This window comes from Athene cunicularia (genome assembly GCF_003259725.1).
Source record: "Athene cunicularia isolate RWA chromosome 12 unlocalized genomic scaffold, athCun1 chr12_part1, whole genome shotgun sequence".
Lineage (NCBI taxonomy): Eukaryota > Metazoa > Chordata > Aves > Strigiformes > Strigidae > Athene > Athene cunicularia.
The window spans coordinates 3,683,972-3,703,470 of record NW_020799116.1 but is presented as its reverse complement, the minus strand read 5'-3'; the positions used below and the strand labels follow the sequence as shown (position 1 = coordinate 3,703,470).

Genomic DNA, 19,499 nt, shown 5'->3' with positions numbered 1-19,499 from the left:
GGGGAAAAGCTGGATTTTTCTTGTGGAGCTGCATGAAAAAAAATTCTTTATAGAGTTTTTCAGGCAATTAGCCAGAAGTACCAGATGGCACATGGAATCTTTCCTAAAAATGAACTGGTCGTGGTGCTGCCCCACATAGATGTTAATGGATATTAAAGCCACACAGTTTTCAAAGAAAAGCAGACAGAAGTGCAGGCAGTTTTCAGCCTGCTTGGCACAGCTATACATTATGTGTATATGTGTGTGTGTGTGTGTTCACTCATTAAGGAGAGCCATTAGCTTTGGCACCAGTTCTCTAGAGTCAAACACAGGAGACCAGCTGTAAGGAGAGCCCAGCAGTGAGCTTCTGGATGCTCTAAAAGTGCCATTTATTGATGGGAGAATAGCATCTTGCACTGCCTCAGTCATAAGGGAATTTCTTTAACATGTGTTACACAAGTGCCCCAATGTTTGGCCAATCTGGCCTGAAAACCTTTGGAGGAATTTGCACCTTTGCAAATTTTACAATTTCCTTTATAGGATCAGCCATTCCCTCTGGGATCAAACTGCTGCTGTGATGACTTTGAACTGCATTGCTGATGAACATTCTCTTGTGTACAGCAAACCTATTGGGAAAACATAAACTATTGAAACGTAGGAGGCAGAAGAAAGACTCTTCACCTCCTAAGAACTGTTGGTGCATTTTCAGTGTAAGGGATGCTGGGGCTCTGTGCTCTCTCAGGCACCTCCTTTGGAAAGTGAGGAAGGCAACTCCAGCCTCTCACTCATCAAATCCCTCAGTGTACTTGTCTTAACCATGAATAAAGGCTAAATAAACACATCTAAACAACTGAAAAGCACGTCAACACCCAACTTCAAAATAAAATGCAGTGAAGTGTGAAATTATACCTTTTATTCCATAAATCTCCAGCAACAGGCACAGTTCTATAACTTGTATTACGCTTTAATACTGGCAGTATTTAACACACCATGCAAACTCCATAAAGTAATTACATTTCATCTCAACAAAGAAACAAAATTCCAGCTCGTTCAACCTACTCCATCTGAGGAAGGATTATAGACAATTTAGTGCATGTCGATTTGTCCTGGTGATAAATCCAAAGCAGCTCAACAGTGAAATGGTAATGTGAGTTCCCAAGGCAGCTGATTTACAGGGAAAAATAGAGATGTTATTTGGTGTCCTTCAAGGCAGTGTCACCCTGCCTTCTGAAACCTCCTCACGCTTCTTAAAAGAAGCTTAAAAATCTAAAACTTACCTTGAACAGACCATTTTGGCACTTGGCAATTGCCCCTGTGTGAGTTGGTTAGGTGCTTCACACCAGATTCCCAATCAGCTTTTGAAGAGTTATTTAATTTTGCAAGAAATTAGGTTAGATGATGATGATGATGATGATGATGATGATAGAAAGCCAGCAGAAGACACTTGCAGGTCCACATCTTGCAACACAGGCCATCAAGCCCCAGGGGTTCAGGTACTCCAGACCCACAGGTCAGGCTAGAAATATTTGTCATCAGAGCGTGTGTGGGCTGCCCTTCTGCCAAACCAAGAGTACGTCTGTACAAAACAAACCACAATTAATTTAACTGATTTATCTGTTAACTGCCCTCAAAGCCTCCAAACTTCAGTGAGACCACTGTGATTAAATGCAATTAAAACCCTTAAAGCAAGTCAAAAATGCCTGCAGGCACTCTCATTTCTAAAGCCTGGCACAGTGCTACAGACATACAGGAACAGGTAACTGAGAGGGATGGCAAAAGACATTTCTCCCCACCAGGCATAAAGCAACAACAGCACCAAAGACTTTCTACCATCCCTGACTCAGCCTCTGCAACAGGACAAGACCTTGGAAAGGAGACGGGACACGGCAGCCTCCCGAGGGCTGGGGATGAGAAGCTTAAAAGTCCTAAAAGGGGAGAGGAATACGATTGCCCACCATGGCAAGTGTTTCCATGCTTTTTCAGCTGATATGTTCTCTCCAAGAAACAGAAGACTTGGTGCACACAACTGTATTGCCATAGTTGAGTCTTGTGCATGGAGCGGTAGGAGGGAAACCATCACGACTGCTGAGCAGCACTGAGAGGATTAAATGATGCTAAGCATCACCTGAACACAGATTGGGCTTGGTGGAAGACATAAAATTTGATCAGAAACTTTTGTATCAAAAAGTTCACAACCTTTTTAGAAGACTATGACCAGTGGAAGACCAAAATGAGGCAGAAAACTGCAAGGTGAGCGCTAGTCAAGATGCACAGGGAAAAGAATTTGATAATATTATGATCGATTATGATGAAATAGGAAGACAAACTCAGAAAGGGCTCTGAGAATCCAGGAAATGTCATTGGGGCAGGGGGCAGCAAGGACGTGAGCAGCAAGCAAGAAAAAAAATCTGGTTTCTACATATAAACTCAAACCAGTTCCCTTATTCCAACTCTGGTCATTTCTTTTGGCCTTTAGACTTTTCAAAAAGCTGACACTATGCTGGAACTTTAACAGCCCCAAATCATTCCTCCTAATGGCACCTGTATTCAGATTTATATTCTGTAGTGAGTTGGAGTAAAAGGAGAGTTGCAATAGGCACCCCGCAGCACACCGGCCACCGCAGGTCAGTGTGTGTACGGCACCGAGAAAAAACTCAGCAGGTGCAGGAGAGTTCCCCGAGTTATTTCCTATTCTCTGTCTAGCAATAAAGACACACTTGCACCGGGTGGTAACTCTTAGCAGATGGTGACTTTTTAAAGTTGATTGCTGTATAAATGATACTTTCTGAGTTTGTTCCTTTTAATTCAGATTCTCAGTATTGTGTTCAAATGTCAGAGCGCATCATATTCCTATCTTTTATTTCCTTTGTGAGCAGAAATCTTCTTTAAGAAGTCCAGGAATTACAGCTTGGGAGAAAAGATAGGCTTTCTTGATAAAAGTGATCTGCTTTACAAATGTTACAGAATACAATAATAACAGTAGATGCAAAAAGCACCACTGACTTTGTTCTCAGTGGAGAGTTTTAATTTCTACTGCATTTTTTTTTTAAGAGACATTTTCTCTGCACTGTAATGGTTTACTGGACTGGGGAGGTCCAGGAGCAGCCCAAAGGCAGGATTTCCTCTGCTGCAAGCACAGGAAGGTTGGGGGAGTGGAAGATATCTAATTAATCAGCTACTACCAGAGGCAAATAAAAATACCAGGACAGCTGAATGAGTACCTTACTTAACCCCAGCTGCCTTGCAGCCCCAAGCAGGGGTAGGTGTGTGCCAGACCCCCACAGCATGCAGGGCTTTGAGGGCTGCACATGACCTGGACTGGCAGCCACAGGCTTTAAGGCTGTGCTTTAGCATAAATCAGATTCAGAGAGACCAGAGACAATGCACTTTGGCACCAGCTGCAAACCCAAGGCCTGTCGCAGCAGCTCCTGAAGGCAAGAGGGCTGTTCTATTGCTCCAAGCTACCCACCACCTATGGCCAGTGGGTTTACCTGCTTATGCACACTCATCTGAGCCAGGCAGCAAGTCACCGCAGTCCCAGAGAGCTGGACTTGTACCTGGATGCTGCAACTAGAAGGCTTTTCTGCCAGACATGGGTACATGTTGTCTTTGTAATAGTGTACAGCTGGAAATCAGCTCCCTCACCTAACAAGGGATGGTGTTTAAACCAGCATGAGCTGCTTACACAAAACTCACAACGGCGCAGTGCTCTCCCCCCAAGAGGAGTCCCTGTGAGGGCAATGGGTTGGCTCTGAGGGCTTCGCTCCACGTCACCCACCAAATTAGAAAAGATACATCTGCCAATAACTGTGAGATATTTTACGGCAATTTGCTGCCGCCGCTGCCAGCACCGGGTGCCAGCAGCACCCACACAGCCCCATCACATACACCAGACCTGGCCTTCATGAGCTGCTCCTGGAGGGAGGCGTAAAGGAGCAAATGACTCCCCCATGGTCCCCTGTGAGAGCCGATCGGTGTGCTGGGGCTCTCCACATCCCCCCAGCGAGAGAGCTTGTGGGGCCAGGAGAGCAAACATGGGCCCAGACAGTGCCGGGCCCCCCCAAACCCTCCTGCGGGCTCACATGCTCCATGTCACTGCGTTTCCCACTGCTGTTCCCCACATGAGGCAGCCCGTAATGGCTCACTCTGCCTAATTACAGCAAATAGCAGGCACTTCTGGAGCACTCGGATGATGCATCCCCGTAGTCCTACTCTGCCGTAACCGATAAGCAAATCTGGCCAGCCTGATGCACAGGATTACCGTCTGCTCCTTCAAATACAGCTTTTCACTGACACAGGCGTATCAGAACTGGCTGTAAATAAACTCACCTCACCAACCCAGCACCAAGGATCATCACTACCATCACACGAGTACGCTGGAAAAAATGGAGGTGAGAAATAGATGAAGCCCCTGTGTGATTTGTACTACTGGGATCCCCTCACCACCAGAGGACAGCCCTTGTGTCCCCAGCTCGTGGAAGCTGTACCAAAATCAGTGCCCTCATGGCAAAGTGGAGAGATTCAACGGGCTTTGGTGCAGCCACTAACTTGCCCTCTGCACTTCACCTCCCTTCAGAGTTGTGTCTTTTAGCCCATTTATTTATTGCACCTCATTGGCAAAAAAGGAAAGGCATCCCCTGGCCAGAGGGAAATGTCCCAATTAAAAAGCGAACGATGCAGTAAACCAGCAGAGCATTCTTGAGAGCGGTGGTAAAAACGGCCACCTCTTGTCCTCAATTTATGCTGCTCCCATCACCCCAGGCATTATATTTGTGCTGACAAGGATCAGTTTAACCCCTGCCTGCAATCTAATAAAAAGATGGCGTGGTGGAGGCATGCATAATCCTTCTTCGGTGTCCTAGGAATGGGTGCAATAAAAAACTTCTGTTGCTTGGTGGCTGCAGCCACTGCCTGGAATAAATAACTCCCTGCCCAACGCCAGAGGCTTCTCAGCCCCTCATCCCTTTGCACTGCCACAACCCAGGGTGGGCAAATCATGTCAAAATAGATAAAAATGCCAGAATTGCTGTGTGGGTCAGACCAAAGTGTCTGCAATAACTCAGGAGCCTGTGACCTGTGGCGGGGAGCCAGCACACCCATCCTCTCCTCCGCCTCTCCCACAGCCGCAGGACAGGCAGCCTAACGCCCCAGAGCACCTGTGAGCACAGTGCGTGGCCGGCGGTGGTCACCCACCACCCCTCAGTATTTACTAGGGGCAAAGCAAAAGGAAAAGTCCCAAAGGCTCTGCCATCAGTAAATGACAGGATCTTTCTCCTTCTCATCATTAATTGACCGAATCACTGCTGCAGAGCTGGCATTATGCTCTGCTACGCTTTGTAATGAAATCACTGCCTGTGCGTAAGAAACAAATTTAATGATATGATATTAATAGGGTTAGAAATTTCCCGTGCAAATATTATTAATTTATATCTACATTTTTTTTTAATACTGCTTGTAGTCTGTAACAAGAAAATACTGAGGTCTACCAGCCCCTCATAGATCTTGTCTGGGGAGGATACAGTCGTTACCAGGCTGGAGACAGAGGCCCCCCAGCATGATTTCACTGGAGGCGCAAATTAGCATCTGGAAATCATGTCCTGGCCTGCAACCATGTTTCAAAAAAGAGGCAATGCTTAAAACACAAACCCTGCTTGCATGGCACCAACTGGCAACAGGAGATGGACCGCGAGCTTTGGTGCTGCCCAGGCCCCTTTCCGTGGGCATCCCTGCAAGACCCGCAGCAAGAGCCAAGGCTGCTAATTGCCCCTGCAATGAGCCTGGGTGAAATGAGCTGTGGCCCAGGGGTTAGAGGTCACGCCAGGCACCGATCTGTGCTCTGAGGTAGCTGGCAGCCAAAGGACGGCAGAGCCAGAGGGATTTGGGGACTGGGAGGGGGCATTCTGTTGCAGAAGTAAGGAGGGATTTGCTGATGGTCTGACTCAAAGATCCCAGGGGTCTTTTCCAACCTGAATGATTCTGTGATTCTGTGTTAAACATCCTCTTTTTTCATCAGTAAAAAGGTATCTTAAAAGAAGGGCAGTGACTGGAGACCGGAGGGATTGAAAGAGATGGTAATTCCCTCGGACAGGCCTAATTACTGCAACTCAGAATGCTAAAAATGTGAAATTAGGAATAATCAATGGCTGTTTATGATCTGTGAATTCAGCTAATATGGAGTAATTACACTCCGCTAATTCCTGGTATTTGTCATCATTTGGTTGCAGAGGAGTCCTGCAAAACAATAAAAACAGATTGGCTGCACTGGGCCCACAGACTGGGGGCTTAGCACTGCACGAGCTAATTCTGAATGGTAAAAGTGGTTATGATTTCCCTTCTTTCTTTTTCTCTCCTAGCAGCAAAGCCAGCATCGGTGGGCTCTGCTGCCAGGGCTGCAGCGGGCGTCGCGTATGCGCTACACAACAGCACCCCCAATAGCCAGCACGCCGTGCTGCTGGGGGACACCCCCGGCACATCGAACCCCCCTTGCCAACCAAACACCACCCTTCTCCTCTCGTGAAACCGCTTTGTCACCTTTTTTGTCCGATAGCGTTGTATCAGCCCTCCTATCAACCTTTGTCCTCACACATTTCTTCTTCCAGCCCATCGGGCACAAGGTAACGCCGCCGGTACTTCACACGCGCTGTGCTCGGTCACCAGGAGGCCGGTGAGACCTATGGGATGTGTCATCAGTTTGCTGGCATGATTCTCGCTTCGATCAATGAAATACTGCTGTTTATTAACCTGTGCAAAAGTGAGAGAGGAGAGGTGAGTACGGGAGCAGAGCAGGTTGAATAATCTCCCATTGCCGGGCAGGTGGGAAGGGGTGGACTGCGGGAGCAAACCCTGCCCTCATCCACCTCTCACATGCTGCCTGTAGTAAACACAGGTGGTGTTTAATGGGATAAACTGGGAAGTAAAAGACTCTTTCCTTTTAAAGGTGCTACATTTAACGTCTGTGGCACACGGCTTCGCCCCGCAGGAGCAATGGGAAACAGCCACAGCACTTCTCAGGACAAAGTTTGCGAAGCAGCAGTGGCCAAACCTTGCCTAAGAGAATCTGTCATGAGTTTGTCCCAGCGAGCACCTCCCTGCAGGGCACCGTGTCCCTGGAGGCACTGCAGAGCCCCGTGAAGGGATCTTCAGGGGGTGTAGCCTGCCCCCCCCCCAGTGCTGAGCTCTTCTCATAGGAACTGCTGAGCCCCTCAGAGGGACAGTCCTGCAGCCACTGAGATTTTTTGGCAGGAGCCACCAGTCCCCACAGTGCTCTCCAGCACCCGCTGATGTCTCACATGGGGCCCATGAGCTGGTGCTGGCACAAGGAGGGGGGAGGAGGAAGAGGAAGAGGAGGAGAAGAGCAGTTCCTCATCCACCAGCTCGCTCATGCTGATCCTACCACAGTGCTCATGACAGTGTGGTGATTTTGCATTATGGATTATTCATTCCCCAGCCTGGCAGCTTTTTGATATCACTTTTTTTTTTTTTTTTTTTTTTTTTTTAATTTCTCTTTCTCTGCATCATGCAGAAACCTCCCGGGGGGAGCCTGTAGATGAGACTGATGTAATTCCATAGCACTACACCAGTTAATTATTTGCTGAATCAAGAACAAGCTGATGCCCCGTTCCCAACACTTGATGTAGTCACCAACATTATCTGTGATCTAAAAGCAGCTTTCTGCTGTGTGGCACAGCCAGTGGGCAAAACCTGGGCTACCGCGGGATGCGGGGCCAGGACTCGAGGGCTACCCACGCCAGCACCAGTGCTTAGGCTGTGCTGCAGCCATGTCCCATGAGAAAAGCACACAGCTCCTCCTCCTCTGTGTTTGCAGGAAAACATCTTGGTGACCAGCTGGTGAAATGTGCAGTTGCACAGAACAGAAACTGTTCACACAAGCTTTCCTCGTCGGGATGACGAGGGCCCTGGCCCCACGGATGTTTTTTGCTCTTTTCTTCTTCAAGCATCAGCAACATCTCCATCTCCACAGAGGACCTGGGGTGGAGGGGGATGCTCAGATCCCTTGAAGCAGAAGGAGAAATTAATCTCAAACAGGCTTCCCCCAGCATGCTACAAGCCCCATGCCACGGGCCAGCTCCTGCACGGGGGAGAAGTGGGGGACGGAGCAGAGCAGCGCTGCAGCACGCCAGGGCTTGGGGCGCATCGTTATTGAGCTGAGCCAGTTATTGCCAGCAGCTAAACAAACTAATAGGAAGGATATTTCCCCAGAGAGGGAGGAGGTTTCTGATTTAGACTGCGCTGTTTAAGCCCAGACGCTCACTGCAGCTAAAATTTCCTTCCGAGGGCAATAATTATCCCAATGCAAAGCCCAGGCCTGTGTTTGCTTTTCTGCTCCCTGTCTGGAAGGTTTTGGTGTAGAGGCTGCCGTCTCCTCTGGCGCACAGCACAGCACCTGAGCCACATCCTGCACCCCTTGCCCAGCACCAGGAACCAGAGCCAGGGGAAAGAAACAAAAAGCTCAGGGCATCATTTTATACAGAGAGCAGCCTCAGGTATTAAACTAATTACCAGGGAGCAGCACTGGTCCTGCAGGGGCTCTGCCCCAGCCCTCTGCAAGCTGCAGTCCCAAAGGCAGCACTGCTGCTGCCAGCCCTGCATCTCCTCCACTGGCTCCTGGATGAAAATTGCTTTAAAAGCTCCAAGAGAAGTCGTTTTCTTCTCCTAAGTGATGGAAATGGAAAAGAAAAACGAAAAAGGAATGGGAACACTTTTGTTCTTGGCTGCCAGGTAAATGAGGTTCAGCTTTGGAAAATATATAGGGCCTCTAATGGTAACTGCAGTGCTAAAGTCTCTAAGGAGTGATTTCTTCCTTCAGAAACATAATAACAACAATAAATGATTAAAAAGAAGGTAGCCTAAATCTATATCTACAGTTAACTCAGGACTCCTTCAGAGTTCAGGACGGTTGCTGGGTAAATAAATGCTTATTTGAAAAGGGAACCTCCAGCCTCCTGCAAACAAGAGGCAACAAAGCAGCACGCAGGGCCAGCCCACACACATGCAGCACAGCTGGGGGAAAACCCAAGGGATAGGGTTATCCTGGATTTGTCCCGTGTGGGGGACGCCTGTCCTGGCTTCATGCCCACCCGCTCCCATCACCGTGCCCCCCACCAGCCATTCTGCCCCATCAAACACCATGCGCCGGTTTAATGGGAGTGCAGTCAGGCTGGTGCCCACTCTGGGAGAGGTTTTCCTCTTCTGATATGGAAAAAAAACAAATGCCAAAGTGAAGAAAACCTCCAAACGAACCACAAGAGCTGGTGGCCACAGGAATGACTTTTTTTTCCCCTCCTGCAGGACGGCTGCTCCGCAGCCACTGCACCCATGGGACCGCACACCAGGGTGTCCAGCCCCGTGCAGGGCAGTGAGATAAGGCTCAGGGAAGTGCTGTGAGTCACAGAGGGCTGGGCTGGGCACTGCACCGTCACGCTGCCAAGCACATGGTGCCCCAGCTCCCCGGGATGCCCCAGCTCCCACACAGCCTACAGAGAGGGACAGTGCACCCAGGACATGAGCAGTATGTAGTCTTGTCCCATTCCTGACCACGGAATGAGGCTTCTGAAATAATGCCTTTCTGCAGAACTCGCTCTTGACTTGCTGGCAGGTTAGATGGCTGCACGAGGGAAGGTTTTAGTTGTTCCTCCTTCTCGTAGCGTGGAGGTGAAGGGGAAGCCCCACATGCTGGCATCATTTCCTCAAAATGCAGCTGTGCTGGTTTTACAGCCAGCCTTAATGAACTACCTGTGTTAACGACAAGGGTTAAATCCATGTTTCCACCCATTATGGGATATGTGGTGGAATCAGCTCTATGATGTGTTGTCCAAGTCAAACCCCTTTACTCATCATGTCTCTGGATGAATTTGCAGGGTGTTCACTGTGCGATGCTCCAGTGCACAACCTGGGCACCTCCCAGGCACCGACTGGGAGTCCTCAAGGTGCTGGCACCCAGGGCCTTGCTAGCTGCCAAAAATGCATTTCAGATCCTCCCATAGATGCAATTACCAAAAACCAGAGCCCTTCACCACAGCTGCCCAGTGAGTGCTGCGTGGCCCACCCTGTGCTTTCAGCCCCAAGAAGTGCCTCCTCCCAGCAGAGAGCTTGCTGCCAGCCCTGAGCACCAACACTTGTGTCCCTCCTTTTGCCCTGGGTTTTGGCACAGGCCACTTCAGTACAACCTGCAATCCACGGCACGGGGATCCCCACCGAGCTGGCAGCTGCCATTCCTGCATTGGGGGGGATGCAATCGCTTCCCTCCATCTCTCATCGCTGCCACAGGTCTTGATTCCCTGCTTGGGGAAACCTCAGAGAGGCGAGCTCGGAGCGATTGAGCTTCGTGCTCAGTGACACATGCAGAGAACCAGAAAGCAGCTGTCAATGACAAAAGAACAAGAGGCAGAATCGGTAGCAGGCAGGGATGGGTGATGCTCCTCTGGCAGCCAGCGCAGGATGGGGCCGTGCCTGCCCCGCAGCAGGCACCAAAATCAGCCTGTGCGCTTTGCACCGGCCCCACAGCCCTGCTGCCCCAAGCAGCGCCTCCAGTTCTGCTCCCAGATGGGGCTCAGCCACCGTGGCTGGCCCCAGCCCTGCCCACCACCATTGTGCATCCTGTTTGGCTTCTGTTTCAGGATCAGGGCCTCACCCGGGTTAACTATTGACTTGTGCTGGGGGCAGTTTCCCTGCAAGATGCCCTCTCCAGCCTTTTGACACATGCAGCAGCTGGCCAAGCATTTTTATGAGCTGAGGAGTTTATAAGCCCTCTAGCAAACAGTGCTCTCCCATTGAGTAACTCAGCAAAGCTCCTTTTGAGACTAAAAATGGCATTGCAGCATTCTTCACACTCCTGTGGTGGGACCAGCCCTGGACACAGGGTGGATGTGCACCCACCCAACACCAGCCCCTCTTCTGCACCCCTGTGCTCAGTTTTGCAGGAAAACCCTGACTTTTGGAGGGGTGACTGGCTGGGTGTGGGCATGTGTGACATCTGGCAGCCACCCTCGTTGTAGCTGCATCCCCACCCTGCACCAAAATGATGCTTCATTCATGGTCAGTGACCTGCTGGGAGAGAGGGGGACATGTGGGGCGTAAAAGCAGAAAAAAAAAAACAAACCAAAAGCAACAAAGGCAGAAGCTTCTGAGGAATAAAAGTGAAGTTTTCCTGCAGCACTGGGAGGAAACAGGAACATTCACCTGCTGCATCCTAGAAAACCTCCCTGTGAGGGCAGGGAGCTGCCTGGGTTTCTTCTTGGCAGCAATAACTCAGTACTGCAAGCAGCAGTCCAGTCTTGAGCAGGCTGGGGTGGAGCCTTTGCCTTACAACACCACGGAGCTCTTTAGCAATATTTGTCTGAGAACTTTTTTGTTCCTGGAATGGTTTTTAAAGCAAATAGTTTCAGGTTTATTAGACAAATAACTCGGTTTATCACTCACTATAGTTCCTTCCTTCCTCTCTCTCTTGCAAGTCTGACATGCCAAAGCACAGTCATCTTTTTTTTCCACCACAACCTGAGCAAAAAAAAATGTTTAAAAATATCTGAACAATTAAAAAAAAAGAATATAATAGAAATCCCAGGACAGGGCTACCCTCTTGTAATATAATCAGGGTCCAGGAATTTCACCATCCAGGGACTTCAGCCAATAAATTTTACCTGGGATTAAGGTGAAGATAAATAGCCTAAATAAATAAATTACTTCCCTAAAGTGGTATTTGGTTTATTTTTCCATTTCTCTTCCTCTGCAATGAAATCAATACTTGCATAGAAAAAACACAAATTTGACAAACTGTGCAACAGGCCCTAGTGAAGCCGGTGTCCCCCACAGCACCATGGGGACTGTTTGGCAAACCCAGTGGAGCTTTGCTCCACTCACTGTGTCCAAGTCACAGCCCAGATCCAAATCCTCACCAGCTCCACACTCTCGGCATTGAGGGAGGTGCTCCAAAAGCAAACTGATACGAATTTTGAAGATTTTGTGACTTGCTAAGGGGGATTTTAAGGACTGCTCTTCTGCCCCCATCACACCCACCACCAGGTCAGGCTCTGGGCTGGGGGGCCAGGCATGGGAGAGGCTCCCAGCATTTAAAAAGCAAAACAGCCTGGTGCTGTCCCCCCAGATCCAGCCACAGGCAGCATTTGTCCTCCAAAACCTTTAAATTATCCATTTTCAGGTCTGTGGCTTTGCCACCAGCTCCAACATGAGTTTAAAACCCATCTCAGTGATATACCGTGTCGAGGGGCTGGGACGTGCTGCAGGTGTCAGGGACCCCTGTGCCCCCGCTCCTGCAGGGACGGATTCCTGCTCAGAGCCGCCTTCCTCTGGGAGGAACAGCTGCAGGGAGAAGCGAGATGCTGCTGGGAAGAAAACGTGCTTAGCAGATACGCTATCAAAAACACGCTGCCGTGATACGCATGGGTACACAAATAGCTTCCAAGGCTTTCTTTAAAATGCAGATAAGCCATGAGGCCACTCTCCCACGGAAAGGCAAGCCGCTAGCTCCCTGCCCAGGTGCCTTTGGCAGCTCCTCCTTGCCGCAGCCACTCGCAGACGTGGGCACAGCGGAGGGGTCTCGTGGGGAGCGGTGCCAGGCTCGGAGAGCTGAGGTGTCCCTGCAGGACTGACACCCCGGCCCCCTGCGAACTCCCTCTGGGGTGCCAGGCAAAGCAGGAGAACAGCTTTCCTCCTGCAGTGCAGATTGTTCTCCTCCTTGTTTTTAAGGCTGCCTTAAAGCCCCGTAACAGGGAGAGATGCTGCAACCTACCCAAGGGTCAGGGGAAGCCTCTCAGCAGGGCTCTGAGGGGGTGCTGGGTGCGTCCAGGGGGCCAAGGGAGGATGCTGCACCACGGCCACAGATTCCCTGAACTCAAGCCCTGAGAGGGAACCCAGAGCAGGGCTGGCTAGGAGGCAAAGCTCTTCTTCCTCATGACGTAACAGCCTGAAATCAACTTTCAGCCCAGCCCTGCTACAACCTGTTGCTCCTTATTTACCCTTCAAACAGGAAAAGCAACTCTCAGCATAGCTCTTTCACAAATTTTCTGTGCCAAGCCTCACTAACGGGCTGCTTTAGTTAACATTAGCCTCCGTAACTCTGAGCACACGTCTCACAGGTGACAATTTGCCTTAGGACTCCAGGGTGGCTTCCAGGACAGGCGTTCACCAGGCTGCAGCCCCGAATTGCTAAGGTAGGAGTGGGTCCCCAGCCTCTGGGAGCACAGTGGGTGGCAGGTGCCCATCCCAACTGCTGGGGTGGCAAGAGGAAAGAGGGGGGCAGATGGACTCGCTCAGGTAGGAAATAGTTCGTGCTCCAAATTACCACCACTCCCCATTCCTGTGGGTGAAGATGCTGCAGGATCTGGGCGAGTGGAAAATATTTCTGTTCTTAAGTCAGGTGTCCCCAAACCTGGCTGCTCCACCCCACTCAGTGGTGCTGCCTTTCTTTCCTTCCCTTTCTGGTTGTAAGGAGGGCAAGCTTGATAATATTTGAATAATAGATAATATTTGAAACCTACTTTGCTCCATTCCAGAAGGAAATGCAGCAAAGCCATGGCTGAAAATACTCTCCTTGAGCTCATCGCTACCAGCAGAATAGGAAAAACTGAGAAAAGGACACGAAACAGGAGTGCACAGGGCAGCAGAGAGTCACAGTGAAGAGTTCAGGGGCTTAAACCTAAAGCAAGCTCAATCTGTGCAGCCTGCTCCAACGTACAGGAGCCAGCACTTCATCAGCAGGGTGGGACCGAGCACACGTGCCCGATGGGAATTTATACAACTTTAGCGACCTCTTAGTTATTGCAGATATGTCTAAACATAGCAATTATTTTTTTCACCTAATATCTGCCTGACTTTGGTGGGCTACTGGAACGCTTTATGGTATTTCCTTCTTTTTCCTCAGGGTGACCCGTGACCGTTGGCCACCCCCTCAGTTGGGCTCTCTCTCCCCACCACCATGCGGGTGACAAGTAAGGAGAAAGACAGAGATTTACTTTATCTATTTTTTTTTTACAGCTCTTTATGCCACCTTCTCATTTACATAACCCCTTCTCAAGCCCAGCTACCCCAACCTTCCCCTGCCAGCGACATGGGAAAGGGCCTTTGTATAAATATCAGTTTTTTTAACAGATTTGTGTAGATTTCAGCTGGTTGTATTTTTCCCAGTGAAACCCTCTGTGCCTGGGAAGAGATGGCTATTGAGACGCTCCTGGTTCCATAAGAGCCATTCTGCCACAATATAAGTATATTTTTCTACTCCCTTTCCATGCAGGACTGGAACGTTTTGCTCCGATGAGTGCTGTTTTAAAGCCAAATGCCAATCACATTTGTATTAGCAGCTGCTCGGCTGTAGCTAGTGACTAATTGGGGATAGCAGCCTTCCCAGCACTGGGAATGTAAGAAATATTTGGATTTATATAGCTTTCTGACTAATTATCAGATTTACTTTAATGCAGAGAGAAATATGAATAGTGCCTCCCAGCAGAAGAGTAATGCCTATCTGAGCAGTGCCACATGCTCCAGAGATATTAATTAAGAGATCAGAATCCTTTTAGAGGATGAAGGAGCGTGAGCTGCCTTCCCACACCACACAAGCACTGGCTGTCACCCTGTGCCTGGTAACCCGGGGACACACGGACCAAGTCCCTAAGAAGCCAGAGGGATGCTCTGGTCCCCAGCCCGTGCTGCTGCTGCTCTCACCTGGCTCCTCTCCCACCCCTGGCAGGCGTGATCCGGTCCGTGGCACTGTTCATCACACTGCTGGGCACATGGTTCATCGTGCAGACGTACTTCGACCAGAGCTGGAAAGACATCAGCCTGCGAAGCTGGCTTGGTGAGGCACCAGTGTGTATCCAGTCGGGTCCGCAGGGAGGGTGCAGGCAGCCCTGCGCGAGTCAGACCCCAGAGCTGCGTAGAGTTGCCATGAACATTGTCACTTGCAGTCCCTGGCCAAGGCTGCAGCCACCAGGACAAGGAGGGGACAAACGGTGGGAAGCTGCACTGGGGCAGGTGGCTCCCAGGGTGACTGCAGCCACGGGGAGCAGTTTTGGGGAGCTGATGTCTGAAGGGTTGCTTCTGGCTTGGGGAAGAGCCAGCAGCTCTCTGGAGTATCTAACCCTCTTGCTTGGAACCCACAGGTGCCACCGACAAGCTCAGCAGTGAGTACAGCTCTCGACTTCATCTTCATCACACAACACCACTCCAGGGCTGAGGGCGATGGAAGTGCTCTAGCTGCCCTGGAGCTGCCCTTTCCCAAGGCAAAAATCCCAGCCTCCCAAACACAGGGGAGTTAGTTACTGCACAGGGCAGAAGTGCCTTTGGCAGCTCCACAAGCACATAAACCTTCACATCATCCCCCTGCCCCAACAGAAACACCCCAGGGCCAGAGGGTACAGGAGGTGTAGCAGGTCGTGGCCCTGTCCGGGGCAGCCTGGCACAGGTCCCTGCCCTGGACAAGAATGGGGAAGCTCCAGGCAGAAAAGGCCCGAGGGGCTGACCTTGAACAAGCACCAGCTCTGAATGCTCCTCAGCACCCCCCTCCGCAACCCCCATGGCATCAGCTGTGCCATCCCACTGCTCACACCCAGAGCAGCACCCGGCACCCTGGCCAGCAGCACCATAAACCACAAACAAGAAGCTGGTCCCACCCCAGGACAAGCCTCCTGTGTGCAAGAAGATGGTCCAGGTGTTACCTCCTTAGTGTGCCACTGTGCCCCAGTGCCAGCCCTGCTCAGCCCCCCAGGGACATGGCCACTGTCCCCTCACAGGGCCAACGCCGTGCCATGCACCTCCGCTCCTCCCTCACAGGCAAGCAGCTGCCCCGGCACAAGTGCGGGAACCGGAAGAGCTGCCCCGAAAATTATTTTGCCTTCAGGATCATCAGCGGCGCCGCAAACGTGGTGGGACCCTCCATCTGCTTCAACGACATGGTGTAAGCAGCACACAGCGGGGACAAAGCAGCCATGGCTGGCCTGGGCTTCATAGGGAGAGTCTGGCCTCTGCTAAGCACATCAATGGCCACCTCCATGAGTTTGTGGTTAAAAAAGAAAAAAGTCAGAAGTAATTTTCTTTGTTACCACTTCTGTGGATATTTTGCTGCCTGCAGCCACTTTGCTCCATCACAGTTCTACGAGCACCAGCATCTCCAGGGCATCCCTGCACTTACCGGTGCTCTCTGCTTTCCTTTCCAGCATCATGAGTAATGTGAAAAACAACATTGGCAGAGGTCTGAACATCGCACTGGTGAACGGTGAGTCAGGCAGTCACTAACCCCCCCTCACCCTTTCCCCACAGCCAGGATCCCTTCCTGCCCCAGGAGGGGACAGGCCACCGGGGAGCCCATCCCAGGCACCGTGGCTGAGCCAAAAGCCCATCAGCCTGGTGCTGCACGGGGCAGACAGCTGATGGGAACAAACCCATCTCGGCCGTGCACCATGGCTCCACCAACTCCACCCAGCAACACATTTACCATCGCAGCAAAGGGAAGTGCTCTGAAGCAGGAACCCCAAGCTGGTGGCCAGGCAAAGCCTAGAGCCACCCCAGTGCAAACTCACTGTGCTCTGTTTTGAATTCTGTCAGGAACAAGCGGGCAGCTCCTGAAAGCTGACACATTCGACATGTACTCTGGAGGTAAGCGCAGTCACTTCGCAGCTTGGTGGCTCCCAGCAGTGCTGATGGCTAGTTAGGCTGCTCCTCTATCGCGGCTACTTTCTGAGACAGAGCTAGTGATACTAATCCTGAGATTTTTGCAAATTTCAACTCAGTTTTTGAATGCTGGCAGTAGCTGAGCAGCAGCTGAGCAGCAGTTTGCTTCCCTGCCTTTCGCAGGAGAATAAATACTCAGGGCATGGCAGTCGGGATGTGGCCCCAGCCCCAGCAAGGCTGTTGGAGCAGAGTCTGGTGGCAGCAAAGACCGTGACCCTGCTCCTGCCAGCTTCAAACAATCTTCCTAACAGCAAGATGCCCTGAGCCAGGGCAGCACCGGCTCACAGCCTAGCTGGCACTGACTTGCAGGATGCTGTAAATCCCACCGCTGGGGCAAAGCTCTTACCAAACGTCTCCAGAGTTTTGGCAGGACTCCTCAAAAATCACATGCTAAAACCACCCCTACAGCGCTTTTGATTTACCCTTTGTTGGTCTGAGCCTTCCCCAGGGATCAATCACCCTTTCTGCTTTTTGGTTTTGCAACCTATTCTTGGTAGCTCTGGACTTTTAAGGAGAGACACCAATATCAGGAGATGTCTGGCTGAGTTTGTGAGCGAGAGGCATAGGGAAGGAGAAGGCAGTCAGCTTCTGTGCCACTAGATGGGGCGTTAGATTCGAGCATCCCAAGATGCGAGATGAGCAATAATTCAACAACGCAGCCGAAGGCATGATCCCAGGGCAGGCACTCCGCGGCCAAGCGGGTTCATTTCTTGTGTTGGGAAGTAAATTCACGTAACTAGATTTCACAGTTTAGTGAGCAAAGTTGAGGAGCAAATTCCTCCCTGTAGCTGTACCAGCAGGAGGGAAGCACCAGCCCTGGGCTCTGCAGGAGAGCCCCAGTTGGGACACAAGATGGAAAATGCTGCATCTGGGAGCCCGTCCCTCCCCAACCCATGACCCCACATCTTGGGGTCTCACTGGCCCAGAGGAGGTTCCACCAGCTGCCATGCAGCAGTCCCTGCTAAATCCCTTTTTCTTTCCCTAATGCTCTTCTCTTCCAGACATTAACAAACTGGATACTTTCCTCCAGGAGATCCAGCGTGGCACCATTGTGCTGACAGCCAGCTACGATGATGCTGCCACAAAGTGAGTCTGGCCCTGGGAGCAACACCTGGCTCCCCAAAACCCCACAGTTAGGGGGAGCTGGAGGTGCTTATGCCAGCAGCAGAGAGGGGACAGTAGGGGACACCCACCTGGCACCACGCTAACACCTTCTTACCCTCTTTCAGGATGAACGACAAAGTACGGGCACATTTTGTAGAGCTGGGCAGCAGCCACGTGAGCAAGCTGGGCTTCCGGGACAACTGGGTCTTCTTAGGAGCAAAAGGGCTGAAGAACAAGAGCCCCTTTGAAGAGGTACGTGGCCATCCCTTGCCACCAACTCTGGAGGCTCCCATCCTCTTCGTAGCACCTCCTGAGCTACATCTCACTTGTCTGCAGAGGACGCGGACCAGTAGTGTTATCCCCCATGTCGAGCCAAGCTGCAATTTTACCACGTTGCAAACTTGCACTGTGCCACCAACCTCCTCGTTCATTTTCTCTCCTTCCTTTTTTTCCCTGCAGCACATCAAAAATGATATGAAGACAAATAAATACGATGGCTGGCCTGAGCTGCTGGAGATGGAGGGCTGTGCCCCCAGGAAGATGGATTAACATCAAGCCCCAGCCTGCCACAGAGGCAAGACCAGTCTCAGAGGGACACGAGCCCCATCAGACTGACCCCAGCCCCCCACTGCCTGTCACACAGCTGCCTGCTCCAGGGACCAGCTGTTTCACAGCAGAGACTGTGCAGGGCTGGGAGAAGAGCTGTACAAGTGCCTACAGAGCCTGAGAAAACGCCCAGCCAGGTTTCACCTGAGCTGTCCTCATCCATGGGTCAATCTGGGGTATTTTATTTTTCTGTCTTTAAACCAAAAACTCTGTAGAAGGTTTTTCAGATTTCATACATACCTAATTACAAACCACTGCCATTCTCACTTCCATTTTCAAGCATAATCCATGCTTTTCCCTTCAGGCACAGCATGCCACATCCTCTGCCACCAGCCAGGCATCACCATCACCCATTCCTTGGCACTGCAGACGGGTGCTCCCCCTCCCCACGTGGCACAGGGCAAAGCCCTCCCTGGGGATGCTCAGGCCTTGGTGGCTTCCCCCTGGAGCTCCCCACTGTCCCCTACAGCCACAGTAAGACCAGAAGGCCACAGGGGTGCCTTGCAGCAATGTAGGTTAATATTGGCAGACCAAAGGATTAAGCATTTCCCGCACCCGGTTGCATTTTTTCTGGGTTAAATCCATGCTAAATTTTCTGTGGCAAGTCCCCATCAAAGGTTGGAGTAACACCAGGGACGTGCCAAGCCAACTTTGCCCTCAAGGAGGGAGAGATAGATGTGCGAGTTTCTCAGGCAGCTGAAGTTGTGCAGCATAACCAATAGGTGGGAGCCTTTTACCGGGAGAGCTGGAGCCAGCATCACTCTGGAGAGACAACTCAGAGACTGGCAGCCCTCTGCGGGCACCCCCACACCCGCTTTGCTCTGGGAGCTGCACCCCGACCCGGGGCCGGCTGACACCTCCAGGAGAGGAGAGGAGAGGGGGATCCCTGCCCAAAGGCAGGCTGGCAAAGCCCCGCAGACCTCCTGCCAGGGTGGTTCCCACGCTGCTGCCCAACACCGAGGAGCTCCCGGGGGAGCATCTGCCCCCCCCCTCCCCGTTCGTGTCCAGATTCATTCACCCAAGCACCATCTGTACCCAAAACCTCCCTGAGCACAAGCACTGATGAGATCAGATAAGCTGCGTGGGTGATGGCCCAGACTTATCCATCATCA

At 51.2% G+C, this 19,499-nt stretch overlaps 1 protein-coding gene across 1 annotated transcript; it reads left to right on the top strand.

Annotated features, from left to right (window-relative positions):
- The first annotated feature begins 1,374 nt into the window (after nt 1-1,374).
- On the top strand, nt 1,375-18,613 carry FAM3D (family with sequence similarity 3 member D). The gene is given in 14 exon segments (XM_026857549.1): nt 1,375-1,472; nt 6,527-6,593; nt 12,240-12,263; nt 12,266-12,399; nt 13,877-13,902; nt 13,905-13,943; nt 14,699-14,806; nt 15,111-15,131; nt 15,781-15,904; nt 16,164-16,222; nt 16,552-16,602; nt 17,679-17,763; nt 17,907-18,033; nt 18,241-18,613. Coding segments are annotated over 14 exon segments (1,053 nt in total). The 3' UTR covers nt 18,331-18,613.
- Nucleotides 18,614-19,499: the final 886 nt, after the last annotated feature.